This window comes from Erythrolamprus reginae, chromosome 3 (assembly GCF_031021105.1).
Source record: "Erythrolamprus reginae isolate rEryReg1 chromosome 3, rEryReg1.hap1, whole genome shotgun sequence".
NCBI classification, from domain to species: Eukaryota; Metazoa; Chordata; class Lepidosauria; order Squamata; family Dipsadidae; genus Erythrolamprus; species Erythrolamprus reginae.
In genome coordinates, this window is record NC_091952.1 from 149765646 (window position 1) to 149783999 (window position 18354).

Below are 18354 nucleotides of genomic sequence, written 5' to 3' on the forward strand. Positions count from 1 at the left end.
ACTGGACATTAGGTCCATCATTAAATGGTAGCTGATTCTGTTCAGGATTGGGGCTCTTTTTCATGAAAATTATTTGTTTTATACCATGTCAACCCAAAATTTATTTTCATAATTTCCTCTGTTCGCAAAAGAGTGCATTGCCAAAATAAAAGGATGGAGCCAAGGCAACCTCTGGTTTAGAAGTACAGTTAGTAAAGATCATTCAATTAATACAAGTGCTCCAGCTGTATTCATAAATAAATTATACATAAGTACTTACAGAAAAAAAAGTACCATATTTTTTGGAATATAAGACGTACCTTAGTTTTGGGGGGAGGAAAACAAAGGGGGGAAAATCTCCCTCTGCCTCCCAGCAATTTGACTCCCAGCAAAAAGCAAAGATAATATACACTGCTGTGTATTTGTATATGTGCCTGACCCATAGAAATAGCAAAGAATCGGAGAAATGTACATTATGGCAGTATATTAATGCCAGAAAGTTTTCTTAAATATAGTCACACTAACTCCTCCCAGTTATTTTAAACAGATCTACTCAAAACATGACTAAATCAAGGTTTAGCTCAGTGCCTTATCTTAATAATAAAGCAGAACAGTATTACATTTCAGATTATACATGTACAGATGAAACTGATGTGGCTTTCCTGAAGTATACATTATTCTCTGTTATTTTTTTTAAAAGATACAATTGCACCGGGCGTCTTCAGATCAAGCATTTATTTTAAAAGGCTTCTTTGTTTTGTTAAGTTGTCTAGAACAATAATAAAGCAGTGTTTAAAAAAGAAGTCTAATAATTTGAATATTCTACAGACATTTATAGTTATTGATTTACCTCCTTGCATCCAGTTTCAGCAGTCTGATTAGCACAAGCAGTCTGATTAGCCTCTGCCTCTCCCTCCCAGCAATTTGCCTCCTAGCAGTTTTAGCTTCACTTTCATTTTAGCACATTGGCCTGCCTGCAGCCCCAATCAGCTGATGGTTGGGATGCTGATGATCAGTTGCTTCTGCTAATCAGGCTCTGAACTGTTTGCTACAAGGAGGTACATTGCTAGGAGGCAGAGGCCAAAGGGTGGGGGTGGGCTACATCTGGTGTATAAGATGCACTCTTTCTGGGGATAAAAAGGTATGTCTTATACTCCAAAAAATGCCATACTTATTTTTTATAATTATGCATTCCCCAAAAGCAGAAAGACTAGACTTGAATGAATAACATCTCTTACACTCTATATATTTTGTTTTAAAAACTCTTCCATTTGTTAATAGCTGAAGAAAACATGTAATACCATTTATGCCATATTTTCAAACCTAAGGCAAAGTTACATTGATCAACTTCAGAGAAAAAATGAAACACTTCCTTGATGGAAATAAGTGGCACCATTTATTTAAAGCCACTTGTACTGTGACAAATGTCTTGGTAATGATGTATTTCTCTTTGTTATTTCCCTAGAAAAATAGTTCAAATAATAATTGAGAGAAAATTACAAACCAAAGTAGGCATTTAAAAGATTGCTGTTTGCACTGGTTAAATGAATTCAAAAAGCTAGTGTTCAGGCCCAGATATCCTGCAGGTATCTTTTTTCTTCTCTTAATGTAGCCAGTATTTTCAATGCGTCCAATTTATCAACTCGTCTCTCAGTGGTGAAGACTTCCACCAGAGTGTCATTCACATCTTTAGCCATATTTTTTGCATCTCTTAAAATAAAAACAAAGAGAGAAAACAATTATCATTAAATAAATGGAAATTAACAGAGGTGGGGCTCTTGCCTCATTATCAGATTGTGAGTTTGATTCTAGGTAGCGGTAAATATTTCTCTCCCTGGGCATAAAGAGAAAATATCTGTTGCAGGCTCATTGTAGGTGTCTGGAAGGGCATCTGGCCAGTATATGCTTGGCTTCATTCAGTCACTCTTATTCCACCCCAATCAGGGGATTACAGTAGTGTTTCTTAAACTGGGGGTCAGGACTCCTTTGGGAGTTGAACGACCGTTTCACAGGAGTGAAAGACCATGGGAAAGGACAAATTTCCCATGGTGTTAGGAACTAAAGCTTCTATCCTGGCACCATAGAACATATTTTTACAATCTGACCTATCAGGCGTTTACAGTGGGGGTGTCCCTCAGATCTTCCTGCCAATCAGCTTAAAGCTCTGTTGGGAGAATTGGTGCTAGACTTATGGTTGGGGGTCACCACAACATGAGGAAGGGGTCACGGCATTAGAAACATTGAGAACCACTGGATTATAGAGTCATTAAAGGATAAAAATATAGGTATTAACACAGGTACCAGTCCATACAGTATTGCTATCAAATTGAAGAACATAGATTGTGAAATTTTATTCATTTAAATATTCTGTTAAATATTATATTACATTAAGTCAAGCACACCACAGCCCTTTTGAAAATGGCCAATGGTGGTATTAAATTACAAGATATAATCCTCTAGTTCTCACCTTGCAAAATTCTGAATATAGGTATCATCAATATTGTTCTGACCAGCTCTGTCAATTAGCCGCAATTAAGCCCAAATGAAGATTTGGATTCCAAATTAATATGTACTATAGTCTATTTACAGAGCAGAATGCTGGAAACAGCGAGGAACTCAAAGGAATGGCACTTTGTTTGCCAAGACTCCAGCGTTATCAGTCCACTGATAATAAATGTCCAACAGAAAGTTGTAAAAAAGTCAATTAATTCTAGGCGTGAACAGATACTTACAAATGTTTCTCAAGACTAGATTTTGCAAGGTTTCAGACAGAAAAACGCTTCGGCTGTTATCTCTCTCTATTCAGAAAGGAACACTGCAATTCTGCAATAAGCTTCCATTTTTCCTCCCCGTTTATGCTACCTGTGATGACGTGATCTACGTTGCCGGAAATACTCCTGTCTCCCTCGCATCTAAAATGGGGTCCACTATATCCTGCTCCTCCTCTGACTCCGACACTATCACATCTGGGGGCGGGGGGGGGGGTCTGCAACCTCCAGAGTATCCCCAGGCCCCAATTCACTGTCCGGCTCCTCCGACAGATATACTGGACTGTGACCCCCAGACAGACCCGATTCATTCTCATTGAAGTCCGAGTCCAAGAAGTTAGACATGAGTCAACTACAACAAATATATCCCTTTTAATAGTCAGGCTTCAAGAAGTAAAATTACCCACTTTACATGTTTAGTTTAATTTTGGAATTTCATTGCTGGTCTTACTTCTAGGTTTCTGAAATACTTAGGAAAAAAATGGTATTTACAAAAATGTCTCCACATATTCATATATGTCGAACATTTAAATATTGATAAACATATAATTTATCAATAGCCACGTTATATTAATTTACACTGAGCCCCAGTTGATTGGGAAATTCTCTTGGATAAACTCATATGGAATAAACTGGGTGCGATCAAAAGTGCTACACTATTCCACAGGGGGTTTTTCCCTTCTGGTACGCAGGCAGAGCAAGGCTCCCAGTGGGTTCTAGCTAGAAAGCTTTATATAGGTAGTCCTCAACTTACAACAGTTTGCTTAGTGACCACTCAAAGTTTCAACGTCACTGAAAAAAAGTGACTCATGACTGTTTTTCATACTTATGACCACTGCCGCATCTCCATGGTCAGATGATCAAAATTAAAATACTTGGCACCTGGCTCATATTTATGATTGTTGCAGTGTCCAGGGGTCATATGATTCCCTTTGTAATCTTCTAACAAGCAAAGTCAATGGGAAAGCCAGGTTAACTTAACAACTGCAGTGATTTATTTAACTGGTGTATAAAAGTTCGTAAAATGTAGCAAAATTCACTTAAATTTGGCAAACAGAAATTTTAGGTTCAATTGTGGTCACACATTGAGGACTGTGTAGTCTGCAAAGAATCTCATCTGTCTATTTGAAAAACAAAGCACCCAACCTAAAGCAGAAACAATCCCCTTGGTAGAAATAGTTCCCCTGAAATTTTTCAAATTATGTTGCCCAATAGATTTTCTACAAAATTGGAGGCTTTCAGACTTCAAAACCCAAAGGTGGTTTTCATATTCCTACACAAACTACTAATTTTGGTGCTGTTAAATTTAATGCCGTTTAACACCTCCCTCCCCCCACCAAATAGGGATGAGACTAAAAGTTATATTCAGCATAAATTTAAAAAAACACTACTTTAAAATATACAACTGATCTTTCATTTTATTTTACAGTGGGGGCCAGAAACAGCTTCTGAAAATTTAAAAATGAGCTTAAATTTTCAATTTTTCTGGATAGGACATGAATTAAATTGTGATCTGTTTTCCGCACAAGTATTATAACTAGATAAAGAAAAATCAATTAAATGATTCAAAAGCATTATATTTTCTTCATTTAATGATTTAAGAAAAGATACAAAGCTACATATTTGTATGTGAACTGCTAGGATTATCAGTTTATTTAAAGGGGACATTAGAACCAGGTACCATAGGTCCTGCCTTATTTAAACAACAGAGTTCTGGGTATTCATCATTAAAGTCTGATCTTTACATCATAGATGTCTGGTAGTGTGAACCAACAAGATTTTTGTGGATTCCTGAAAAACAATTGTTGATGCTCCTCAGGCTAAAAATGTTACAAAATTATTTCCCTAAAGTTTGGAATCTTCCACTCCATTGTCAGGCAGAGATCAGGTACAAATGAGGTAACATAACAACCAAGAGCAAGGTATGAAATACTCTTTGAGGTCTCAAGTAACTTCATTTCTAAGGAACTGAAGGTCTATTTTGCATTGGCAAATGCTAATATTTATGAGACTATCATCTGGAGAACACTGAACAACAATGGCATGTGTGGCAGGGCTGCAAAGAGAAAACCACTACTCTCCAAAAAGGATATTACTGTCTGTCTAGTTTGTGAAAGACTATGTGGATAAACCAGAAGACTAATGGAAGAACCTTCTGTGGATGGATGAAACCAAAATAAAACTTTTTGGCTTCAATGAAAAACATTACATCTCGTGAAAGACAAAGATTACAATCAAGCAGAAGAACCTTATCCCATCCCATGGCAATGGCAGGATCATAATTTGGGCCCATTTTGCTGCCTTTGGACCAAGAGAAGTTGCCATCATTGATGGAACTATGAATTCTGAATTGTACCAGAAAATTATACAGGAACATGTCAGAGTCTATGTCTGTGTGGGTTTATAAGTCAAGAGAAAGTGAGTCATGTGGCAACAATACAATCCACAATATTAAAACTCTATAACCAAAAAATGTACAACTTTGTGGTGAGATGGGCTGCAAATTAAATAAGTAAGTAAATATTTAAAGCAAAAGAAAATTAATGTTTTGGATGGTCAAGTCCAAGTCTTGATCTTAATCCAACACTCCTGCATTGGGGGTGTTTTATAAAGAGAAATGGGCTAAAACCCGTGCAAGCTGATATGCAGGAAACATTTAGTTGCAGTTATTGCTGCCCTAAGGCAGGCACAGTAGTTATTAAAGCTTCACATGCTTTTACTATACACAAATATATACCTTTGTATCATTTTCTTCAATAAATAGGTGAACAAATAAAATGTTGCTTACTCAGTGTCTATATATCAGTATGAGTCAAGAGAGACAGACTTCTCTGTAACTGATGTTTTTAGCCTATTTCGGGGCCTTTAATCTTGCCTTTCTGTTTGCATCCTAGCCCATTTACTTGCCTTAACTTGTAATCTGATTTCTCTATTATTTTAACTCAACAAGATTAACCTAGAAATACTTGCCCTTCTTTCAAATTCATTTTTACTCAGTCTTTCAAAGGCAACTTTTATTGTTATCCTGTCATCTTCCCACTGAGAGCAGTAATGAAAACTGCCTCCAGGACTTCCTCATCTTTTAAAAAAAGTCATAACCACAAAAACACCTGGATTTCTCATTGATTTGGGGTTTTTATTATTTTGCTCTCACTTTTTGTATTGCCAGTGATGAAAGCCTGAAGGTTTTTGTTTGTACATGCTAAGCTTACAGCAGCAAACTGTTTAACGCATTCTTGCATGCCCAACGCTTATAAAAATTCAGTATTACTCACCCACACACATAAAAATATCCTTTTTCCTGCAGCAAAATCCTACTAATCTCTTTGCAATAAAGCCGGAGGTTATCTTGAACGTACTTAGGAGGGGCAGTTTCTGACACAGCTGGAAGATCTCTTGAGAAACAAACTATCAGGTAAGTTAACACGCCATTTTTAAGAAAGAATTTGAGCTCCTCTCTGAAAGACAAAACCAAGGAAGAGGCTGAATGAAGAAAATACGGTTCCAATGGACAACTGCTAAATGTTAATATGCTAACAAGGAGCAGAAGAAAAACTTACCGGAACAAGTAATCTCTGGCCTTATGGCGGCAACCAAAAAACAACCATGTCTCTCCAAACATGCAATCTGGGTGCTTTTCTCTGAGCTTCTGCCTATATAAAATAGCCGATTAAAAATAATACAGTTGTAAAATGTATTATGCATAGCTTCTATCAGAAGTTACGTTATTATTAGTTCCTGAAGGAGAAACAGATTATAAACCTAAAATTTACAATATTTATAGTAAAATATTTTTTTTACATACAAAGAGTAACATATACCTAGTTTCCCCCCATAATTAATGTAAATTGTACAGAGCAATTATATGTGCATAACATTATGAAGAATTCTGGATTTGAGACTCCCATTGCAATGAAGTTGATGTTTTACATTTACAAGGCTTTACTTCAATTATGGTAGCATTTACATTACACATTACAGCAAAACGTTAAACCTAGAATCTGAAAACAAATTTAAATTCTTGATCAATCAGTCCATTTACCAATAAATCTGTGCTAATCTGGAATTAGGGATCATTGTACATAGAAGTTTAAGGACTCATCAAACTGCAGGTTTCAACGAATCTCTAAATGAAGAAAAGCTACCACAATAGCAATATTACTTATATACTACTTCACAGTGCTTTATGCCCTTCTCTAAGCAGTTCATAGAATCAACAATCTAGGTTCTCATTTTACCGACCTTGGATGGATGGAAGGCTTCGTCAACCTTGAGCCTGATGAGAATCGAACTGCTAAACTGCTGGCAACAGTCAGTCAGCAGAAGTAGCCTGCAGTACTGCACTCTAACCACTATGTTACCATGGCTCACAATCTCTACCTGATATAAAATTAAACGCAAAAACCTTTCTGCAATTTTAAATACTTTTTAATGTAGCAATTTACAGATTTAGAATATTAAAAATATTACATTGTAGGAGTTTGGGTATCCTTTCAGATCAATACTATGTAGCGTTTCCTTGCAACTGTTACCAACTTGCAACTTTTTAAATATAGTTGTGTCTCTTTTTTTTCTTTTTGACACCTCCTCTTCCTTTAAGAACTCTTCTAGCCGTATATTTGAGATTTCCCCAAAAATAATCAGTAAAATTCATGTCTGGGAATTGCAAATACTATTCACAAACCTTTATCTACCTAGACCCGTGATGGTGAACCTAAGGCACGTGGACCCACATCTGAGGGCACGCGAGATGTTGCCCTATGTCAGTCACAGTGCGCATATGCCCGCTGGGCAGCTTATTATTTATTTATTTACTTACTTACTCACTCACTCACTCACTCACTCACTCACTCACTCATTTATATTTATTTATTTATTTATTTATTTAAAACCCATCTCTGCCGTCAGACATGGGGGAATTGAGATATCTCCCTCGGGCCTATACAATTTATGTATGGTATGTTTGTGTGTATGTCTGTTTTAATAACGGGTTTTTTTAAAATGTTTTTTAAATTATTAGATTTGTCATGAATTGTTCTATTGCTGTTGTGAGCCGCCCCGAGTCTACGGAGAGGGGCGGCATTCAAATCAAATCAAATCAAATCAAATCAAATCAAATCAAATCAAATCAAATCAAATCAAATAAAATAAATAAATAAACAAACAAACTCTGTGGGACCTTATCGGTCGCTGGGATTCGTGCGGCAGAAGACGTTCCTGAAGGTATTCTGGTGCGATGCCATGTAGGGCTTACCAACACTTTGAATTGTGACCGGAAACTGATCAGCAGCCAGTGCAGGCCGCAGAGTGTTGGAGAAACGTGGGCAAATCTAGGTAGCCCTACGATAACTCTCTTGGCCGCATTCTGCACGATCTGGAGTTTCCGAACACTCTTCAAAGGTAGCCACATGTAGAGAGCGTTGCAGTAGTTGAACCTTGAGGTGATGAGGGCATGAGTGACTGTGAGCAGTGACTCCCAGTCCAAATAGGGCCGCAACTGGTGCACCAGGCGAACCCGGGCAAACACCCTCATCGCCACAGCTGAAAGATGGTTCTCTAATGTGAGCTGTGGGTCGAGGAGGAAAAAGTTTCACCATCAATGATCTAGACCAGTGTTTCCCAACCTTTTTGGAGCCGTGGCACATTTTTCATATTTTCAAAATCCTGGGGAACATTGGGGGGGGGGGGGGGGGCTAAAAAAGTTTGGACAAAAAATATTTCTTCCTCCCTTTCGCTCTATTTCTCTCTCCCTCCCTCTTTCTCTCTCTTCCTTCCTTCCTCTCTTTCTGTCTCCTCCTTCCTCTCTCATCTCTCTTTCCTTCCTCTCCCTCCCTTTCTCTCTTTCCTTTCTCTCCCTTTCTGTCTATCCTTTCTATCTCTCACCCCTTCTCCCTCTTTCATTCCCTTTCTCTCCCTCCCTTTCTCTCTCATTCCTTTCTCTCCCTCTTTCCTTTCTATCTCTTTCTTTTTCTCCCTCCTTCATATCTTCTTTCTCTCCCCCCTTCCTCCCTCTTTCCTTTCTCCCCCTCCCTTTCTCTTCCTTTTTCTCTATCCTTTCTACCTCTTACTCTTTCTTTCTTCCCTCCTTCATTCAATTTTCTCTCCCTCCCTTTCTCTCACTTTCCTTTCTCTCCCTCCCTTGTTCTCCCCTGGGGCTGCCTGTGCCTGCCCTGCACCACCCAACACAGACGGACAGCCCCTGGGCGTCGGTTCGTCCCCCCCCCACACGGAGGGAGATCAGGCTGGCGAGGGCGGTAGATCTGCGTCCCCAGCCGGGCGGAGGGAAATCGGGCTGGCGGGGGCGGCGAATCCACCTCCCCAGCCGGGTGGAGGGAGATCAGGCTGGCGAGGGCGGTGGATCCGTGTCCCCAGACGGGCGGAGGGAAATCGGGTAGGCGGGTGGGTGGCCGCGGCTCCCTGCACGCCCCCGGAAAAGGGTGCGCGGGGGGCATTTTGTGGTGCCCTGGCGCAGGCGTGCCCAGCCTACAGGGAACGGTGCCCGGGGCCGTTGCAGCCGCCAGCCTCCTGTTTCCGCTGCCATTGCCCTCCCGCCGGGCCCCAAAGGACAATTGTTGCCACCCCCGCCAGGAAAGCTCCAGCTGGGCGGGGTGCTGCCGGTGGCTCCGCCCTGCAGCTCTTGCTCGCCGCTGCCATCCCCCAGCATCTGCCCGGGGCCGCTGCAGCCGGCAGCCTCCCGTTCCTGCTGCCATTGCCCTCCCGCCGGGCCCGAAAGGACACTTGTTGCCGCCTCCACTGGGAAGCTCCAGCTGGGCGCGAAGAATAAAGCTCAGCTTCCGGTCTCAGAAGCTGAGCTTCGCGGCACACCTGATGATGTCTCGTGGCACACCAGTGTGCCGCGGCACACCGGTTGAAAAACACTGATCTAGACAATACTTTCTGTTCGATTGCTGAAACCTGAGGAACAGGTATAGTTAAATATCTACATTTAGATGTATTTACAATAATAGAAATACATGAAGTCAATTAAACACAAGGTTGTGTTTCGAGTAAATAGGATGGACTTTTAGACATATTTCTTGTAGATTAACATAGGTCCTAGTTCTCCTACTTGATATTCATTTAGTCCATTATTGGATCAGAATGGCCTTATAACCCTGAAATGCTTTCTGTTGTAACTAAATCAACATTTTACTCATTTCGTAGCTGCATATAATGTGCACTGGCTATTTCAATAATATGGAACAAATTAGTCCCAGCAGCTTGTTAAACACTGACTTGCATTATAAACAGTAATGAGAGCCAATCTGTTGCCTCTCCATTTTCCAGGGCAGAGCCTGGCTATCTCAATGAATGTTATTCTACAAATTTATGACTCGGGTTTTTAAAAGAAGTAATTTGGCATGGCAACCATTCAATTTCATGCTCCACATACAGTTACTTTTCTAGAAAACTCTCCTTATTACTCTTCTCTATATTACAAAATAAAGTGTAAAGTCTGATATGGTAAATTCATGTTACGGTAATTAAATGAATAAATTGCAATGTTTTTGGAATGAAAAAAGGGTCAAATATTGAACTTGGGATGTTCTGCACATCTACAGTTCAGCTTTGACAGTTATCATCTTTAAGTACAACTTGATGTGATGTTTAAAAAGCCGCAGCTCGCAACGACTAATACAAAGTACCTCTGACATACTGAAATGCAGTTAGTTGAAAGCAGTCCAATGCAAGCAATATTCCAAGCATTTTAGTCAGTATATCTATGATCATAATGTACTTATCATAGAGAAGAAACTAATATGAAGCTTTTATTCCCAAATTTGCATACATTTCTCCTGAAATAATAATATATGCAAATATGTAACTTGAAGATTTTATTTGATATGGTTGAAATCTATTAAACCAAGATGAACTGGGGTTCTACTTTGCTTAATTAGCATCTAGTCCATCCTGGCTTATCTCAAAAGTTAAACAAGGTCAATCCAAATATCATATTTGAAAAGCAACTTCTGGGAAAACTAAAGTGGAGGGAAAAACCCCCCAGACATTATCACAGATATGATTAACTGGGAACAGTAAATTTAATTCAAATTGGCCTCCATTCATTACCACATGAGAAGCATGGAATAAGACTGCATATGTTTTTATACAATTTTTAAAAATATAATTTTATTAACCTTTAAAAACACTGCCATGTTTATTATTAATTTATGTTACTTATAAATTAGATTAAATACCACAATAGCAATATAATACCTTAGCATAATATATGTTACTTTAGCATAAAAGACACTGTTAAAAAGGAAAGCTAAATTGATATACAGTAATATAAACAGCGAGCGAGCGAGAAAAACAAACACCGCCCCCTAATACTTTACTAATAATGGCATGGGGGAGAATTATTTTTAAAAAGGAAAAAGATGTCAAATTTTCAAAATCACTTGAAACCAACAGAATAAAAAACAAAATGCAAAAGCAAACCTTTAGTGAAAATCAAGATCTCCCAAGCCAGCAATTCCCCCTACCTTAACATTATGCTCTCTAATAAATACAATCAGATTGGGTTGAATATCTCATTCACAGAAGATACAACTTGTGAGACAAAGGATTATCTCCATAGCACACAATCAGAATCTGATTGTTCATGATCCGGTAAAGGTTTTCATAATGTTGCCACTCATCAACAGAAGCTAGAAAATAGGTTGTTGGTGACAGACCGATATATTTAAAAGACTTGCCTATGCTGAAGAAAGCCAATAAACGGTGCAATTCCAGTTCCTGGACCAACCATAATAAAAGGAACAGATGGATTGTCTGGTAGATGAAAAGCATTGGATGGGCGAGGAATTATGTTGATCTAAAATACAATTAAAATGTATTTAGATGAAACTGAAGAAAATATACAAGCCAATACCACTCTCCTCTAGTGATTAGGCATGATTGCTAAATTACTTACTTTAAAAAATAATAATAAAGAAAAGCAGAAATAATTAATGATTTCCATTGTATGGAAGTGAAATAAGATGACAGAAACTCAATTTCTAATAACAGAAATTGGTTTACCAAGTGCAACATTTGTCTTTGACATGTTCTCCCACAGCATGGTGTGACAGTTGCTTCAACATTTTGAACAGAACAATGTAGATAGTTAAGAAGGTCACAGACAAAAGAAGAGTAAAAGTCACAGGCCTCACTTATATTAAAACATAGTTTCTATTAATGTAATAAATGAAAGGCTTGTGTCGTTATAAGCATTTTTTCATATAGCTGCTGTTTCTTTAGCAAATAATGTCATGAAATGATTTATTTTTTAAATGATTGCAATTTCTCTTTTGGCCATAAAGCCCTTCATATGGATGCAAGTTGATTCTTGTCACTAAAAGTAGTTTGTTTCCCTCAAATGAATTCTGAAATTTTTAGATTATTTATGTACTCTTCAACATAATTATTATTATTATGTTCTATTTTTTTAACTTGATATTCATTAAAGAAATTTTTGTAAAGTAAAAACAGTAAAATTTTAAAGATGAAAAAGGCAGCAAAAAAGTGGCTACTAAATAGGAAAGTAATGAAAGACAAAAGACAAATGATATAAATGATTGGCAATCAATCTTTCCTACAGCAGTCATAAATACATTATATTTTATCCTCTCTCTAAGATTACATCATGGCTCTTTCTAGACATCAAACCCATGAATTACAAATTCATTTCCCCCTCATTTTCAGCAAAATATCCAAAAAGGATTTCTAGTCACTAGCAAATCTAAACATTGTGTTTTCCCTAATCAAGTAAGTTAATTTTGCCATTTCTAGAAATTCTGTCATCTTTATCAACTATTCCTCCATTGTGGGTATTTTAGAGTCTGTTCATCTTTGTTCAAATAACAATCTCACTGTGGAAGCCATATACAAAAACAATCTTCCATAAACCTTTTCTACTTATCTATGCATTAATCCCAGTAAGAAAGATTCTGGTTTCAGTTGAATATTAATCTTTCATATTCTTTATTTAAATATCAAATTTTCTAGCTTTTTTTTACAAGTCCACCAAGTATGATAAAGTAACTCTTCACATCTTGTACATTTCCAACATAGTTTTGAAGTACTTTTATACATTCCAGAAAGCTTTTCTGGTGTCACATACCAATAATACATCATTACCAGTGGTGGGTTGCTACCGGTTTGGACCACTTCGCCCGGACCAGTGGCGGAAATTTGCACTCGCTCACTGAACTGGCAGCAATGGCTGAGTGTCCACATACCCCAAACCAGTTTTCTGGTCACTGTGGTTGGCAAAGAACCCTCTGAGTATGCGCAGAGGCTTCTGTACATATGCAGAAGGTCATTTGTGTGATGTGACAGGTGCGTGAACCAGTAGGGAAGGTAAGTGGAACCCACCCCTGATTATTACATGTACAAATTATCTTTTAAATTATAATAAAACATTTGTAATTTTAAAATTATAATGCATTTCTCTCTCTTTTTTTTATAAACTTTATTGATTTTCTTAAAATTGACAAACCTACAAACACACATTTAACATAAAATACCCTGCTTGTTCAAGAAGTCAAATTGCATTACAAAAAAAGAATACATTATTAATATGTTAAGTCAACCTATTACTTTAAGTGAAAAGAAGAAATTTTATATTACCTTATTATGAGAAAAAAAACAAAACATAAACTATCTAAGCAAACTATCATATCTAAGCAAAGTACAAACACAAAAATTAAATCCTAACTATACTACTAATATGCATTTTTAATTCTTCTTTTTGTCTATCCATGTATTCACTTTATTCCAAATCACATAAAATTCAGATTCTTCTTGGTTATTTAACCGTCTTGTCATCATATCCATTTCAGCGCAGTCTAATATTTTCTTAATAACCTCCTCCTCTTTGGGAATATCTTCCCCCTTCCAATTTTGCGCATATACTATCCTGGCCGCTGTCATTATATGAATAACTAAATGTAAAATATCTTTCTTATATTTCTGTTTGTTTATACCTAGTAATTAAAATTCCGGAGTTTTTTCTATCTCTTGCTTTATTATTTCTTTTATTATTCTTTCTATCATTTTCCAATATGTCTTGACTTTGCTACAGCTCCACCATTGATGATAATATGAACCTATTTCTTTTTTACACTTCCAGCACAATGGAGACATATTAGGGAACATTTTTGCAAAAAATTATAATGCATTTCTCATCAACAATCCCAAAGCAGTGTATGTCAGTCAATGTTTTATGACTTGGCTTCTATTTTTTTTAATCCTCATTCCCCTAGCTCAGAAATCCATCCAAATTTCCTCCAGAATATTCCAACAATCTGGCGATCAGGAGTGGAAGTTTTACATTCTCAGAACCAGGTCTGCTAGTAGAATAATACCTTTGCACGGAACCCTAAATTATATTCTATAGCTGCTACTACCAATTCACAAGCCACTGTACTTAGAATGGAAGCAATTATTTTCTTAGTTTCTGCCTTGGAAAACACAAGCTTTTTCTCAAATGTTAATACCTGTGGAGAGAAGAATTCTTTGCTCTTCTGATTCACATGAAGCATTGGGGCAACCAGATCAGCTAGCCAACCCGTACTGACCCCTCTTCGCAGCTCACCTAGGTGGGATGGAAACTCCAGAATATTAAAGATGAAATGCATCTTTCCAGGATGAAACAAAGTCGAACTGCAATGAAATAGCCAAAAGAAAAACCAAATGTTCTGTTGAATAGTAACAAAGTATTCTGTCAAAAGCAAGGATTATTCTGGATAGTTACACTGCTGTGTGCTTCTACTAACCCTTTTATTCTCAGAATGATCATGAGATATTACTATTGCCCAACACTCCAGATAGGAATCTGATCCTGAATGCATGTGGCCAGTTATAAGAGTTAATATAAAAGACAATTCCCAAAAGCTCTCATTATACTGTTCAGTTTCTCTGCATGATTTATCAGAATTCCAATGATTAGCCTTGCAGAAAAATGGCTGAGGAATCACAAACACACAACATGAAGGTGCTGCTATAGGCCAACAGCTGTGTAGTTCAAAGGCTTGAGAATTGGCTTCAACTTGAATCAGTTTGAAACAGTGGTTTGCCTGGACAAATGAGCCACAACAAACCAAATAGGAAGTTTCAAAACAGAGATAATGTTCTGTAAAGATGCCTATTCATTCTGCTGTTACCAATGCTGAGAAACAAACCACAAGAAATCTAAAGTTATATATGTGAATGACCTCCAGTCTTCAATTGCTAAGCTAATACCGTTCCAAAAATTTCAATTTAACTTCTCTGTTATCTTCTCTAACATTAAAAGGATTGGATCCATTTAAACAAATGGAAAACACATTCAGTTCCCAATTAAAATGTAATTACATTACCTTGCAGCTGAATAGGGTCTAGCTTGCAACTTTGGAAGATGTTCTGAAAAGGAAGAAACCTGTGAGTATAAAGGTTAGCCTTGGATCCACTCTCATCTATTTACAAAAACAAAACAACAATGGAATCATCTAATAATTACGTATTTAAATAAAACTTAAAGCATTCTGAAGTATTCTGTATATTGTATTGATTGCAATTTTTATAAACATTATTATATATAAGTCCAATAATACGTACTATTACCATATCTAGCTTCATCTTTAAGCTTGATTTATACTCAAATATTTGGGCAATCTCTTGGGGAGATGGTTAATTGGATTGGGGAGATGGTTAATTCCGTTTAGGAGAGAGGTGGTGTCAACACTATGAATGAAGCAGTGATATATGCTCTTCTCAATAGGTACTACTTAATTCAGCCATTGGGACAACTACTGGCCGATCTCCAATATTCAATGGTGGACAGAGGGGTTTGTAGAACAGTCGTCAAGGGGAAAATATGAAAGGAGAAAATTTGTATTGCAAAAACAGAATGTCCTGCAGACGTCTCTGGTAATAGGTGTCTGGTTACAGAGGGATGGTTTTAAAGCAAATGGTTTATCTGGATCATTTAAAATCAGCATAGAAATGGTTTTGTTACAATGGTGGATTATTTTTCTGAAGACATATAGAGAGAGAGTACAGCCTTCCTGATCTCTTTAGATCTTTTGGCAGCATTCTATATCATTAACAAGGCAATTCAAAAGTATTCTTGACTTGTCAGCTTACACACTGCCCAATAACTTCTGGACTATCTAACAGTATTGGGATTTGGTAGAGCTGGTAGTTCCAGACTAAGTAAATGGCAATTCCAGATAAGAATATGTGTGAGGAAACAATAGTCATCCATTCCATTATGGTGCTTGGTCCTCCCCTTTCATATTACGGTATTTAATATCTACATAAAACCACTAATTTGCTCCATTCAGTTCCTCAAGAAGGGTATGCTGAATATTCCCATGTATGTGAACTGGGTGGATCTTATCAATGCACTTTCTTATGACTGCCAATAGACTCTGAGCATAAGAACTTACTTCTCTTAATATCCTGCAATGAAGACCTTATTTTTCTGAGTGTCGAAGTAGAAAGGCTATTAATTAGTTAGAATATTAATTTTGTTACTCTCTGTTTTGATTGCAATCCCCTATGAGTGCAAGTAGTCACCTTTACGTCAATAAATAAATAAACATTACAAAGTGTATAAAGGATAAGGCATAACACAGGAATTGGCCTAATTCACTCACCAAATTTATGGCCGAAACAAAATTGAAACACAGGGACTTTCTAATTCATAGCCCACAACTTAGTTATTGTTCCACATGCACAACTTAATATGGAATATAGAACTCATACAGCAAGACAAGTCATAGTGTAAAATGTATTAGGGTAATTTAGCTCAGCTTCTTTGGAAAATGGGCAACATATCAACTTCTAAATCCATAAATCTTGTTATCTTGTTTTCTCTAGTTCAAACATCCCATAAAACAACTCACCAATCAAAAGACTAAGAGAGGGTTTGCAAGTTGGGAAAACCCGGAGCAAATCTAATAAAGTAACACTACGATCCCTTATAAAAGTGTTATATTCCAAGGATCCTTGCTTGCTACACAATTCTTGAAGTCTTCTTTTTTCATTAATGTCAGTGGTATAATTTACCAAAGAGCGCAGAAATGCCTAATAATAAATAAACAAACAAATAAATCAGAATTGAGCATGAGTTAACAAAACTAATCTAAACTTAAAAAAATAGTCCTCTTATTAATTACCCAAAGTTAGTCATAATGAGTGGTTTAAAACCAAAAAGCAAGCAGATATGAATTGTGTTTGAAGCAATGTTTAACACTAACGAATTACATTAAAATTACACAACTGCATAAAGATAAATGCAACAATTTAATATGCATTGTGATTTTTATAAATATATAAAATGTAAACAAGTTGAGAAACACTGCCAGCAAATAGAAGTTTCCATAGATTGTTAGGTGATGACATCTAGTGGTTTATGTTGAAAAAATAACCCAATATGTTCATCTGCTATACTTCGAACACTAGGTATTCGGACTCATCTTATTTAATTGAAAAAGTAATATTATATACACACACAGCCTTATTCAAGCTTGTTGTTAATTATTACTATAATCTCCACAATAGTGATTTTATTCATTGCATCAGTAAATATTCATAGAATTTTTTTCCTGATTCTGAAGTGGCATAAAATTATTTCACTTAGTATAGGCAACTATTTATACATTTACTGTATTGCCCATCAAAGATAAGAAAAAAAGAATACCTACATTATTCTCAACCACAAGGAGCAATCAGTTTGGCTAGACGGTTAAGTAAGCAATACATCAGTTGTCGAATATATTTAATATGAAGTAGCAGACAGTACAATTGCAACATAAGAGGCAAATTAAAATGGCATTTGGTCTAGACTCAAAGTGAATCTTGCTGTGTACCACAAATTATAGTTAATGACTACAGATATGAAAAAATAAACAGGAAAATACCTTTTTGGGAACTGCTCTGATTTCCAAATACCATGTAAACATAAATTTAACAGTACTGTTATCTGGTATATGCTGTGGCAATGTTGCTCCTATTTTAAAAGAATAACATAAAACAGTGACCATATAAAAAAAGCTTTGCCTTCTGCATAATTACTTGGAAAGAAATCTAAAAAGCATCTCAGCTCCTTTGATTCAGGTAGTACCCATGTTTTCCCAAAAATAACAATTAGGTCTTTTTTTTTTTTTTCTCCAAGAGACAGATTAAGGCTTATTTTCCAGTTAGGTCTTACTTTCGGGGAGATGTGGCTCTAAATGAATCTATCTCAGCAGTAGTATTCACTTGCCTTTGCTACTGATTTGGACATGGGAGTGCGTGCACTTTGCTCATGGCGCTTTCCCGCATGCGCAGAGCATCAATGAGGACATCCGGGTGGGTGGATGGTGCCTCCCGCCTCCACTACTGGTTCATGTGAACTTGTGCAAACCAGTAGAATACTACTACTGGTCTGTCTGGCTAACAATCTTAACTGAGGCTTATCTTGGGGGTTGGGCTTATATTACAAACATCTTGAAAAACCATTTTCTAGTTGGGTCTTCTTTTGGGGGAAACACGGTATAAAGCAACTCTGGGATATAATTTGCCCATATATTCTGAGGACTGTACTAGGCATGCTCATAACTGGCAAGCCCAAAATGCTTAAGAGGACAATCTTGGA

At 37.0% G+C, this 18354-nt stretch overlaps 1 protein-coding gene across 7 annotated transcripts in view; it reads right to left on the reverse strand.

Moving 5' to 3' along the window:
- Nucleotides 1–172: 172 nt before the first annotated feature.
- The window catches only part of MTRR (5-methyltetrahydrofolate-homocysteine methyltransferase reductase), a 35688-nt gene continuing 17506 nt past the window's right edge, over nt 173–18354 (reverse strand). For 4 of the 7 annotated variants that reach the window (XM_070747037.1, XM_070747035.1, XM_070747036.1 and 1 more), the window contains exons 8-15: nt 17639–17727; nt 16622–16802; nt 15092–15134; nt 14231–14396; nt 11447–11565; nt 6308–6400; nt 6023–6205; nt 173–1689 (exon numbers count right to left, since the gene is read on the reverse strand). In XM_070747037.1, coding sequence (XP_070603138.1) covers nt 1545–1689; nt 6023–6205; nt 6308–6400; nt 11447–11565; nt 14231–14396; nt 15092–15134; nt 16622–16802; nt 17639–17727 — 1019 coding nt within the window. In that variant the 3' untranslated portion in view covers nt 173–1544. Of the gene's footprint in view, nt 1690–6022; nt 6206–6307; nt 6401–11442; nt 11566–14230; nt 14397–15091; nt 15135–16621; nt 16803–17638; nt 17728–18354 lie in introns of all 7 variants that reach the window. The other 3 variants (XM_070747031.1, XM_070747030.1, XM_070747032.1) reach the window with 1 other exon arrangement.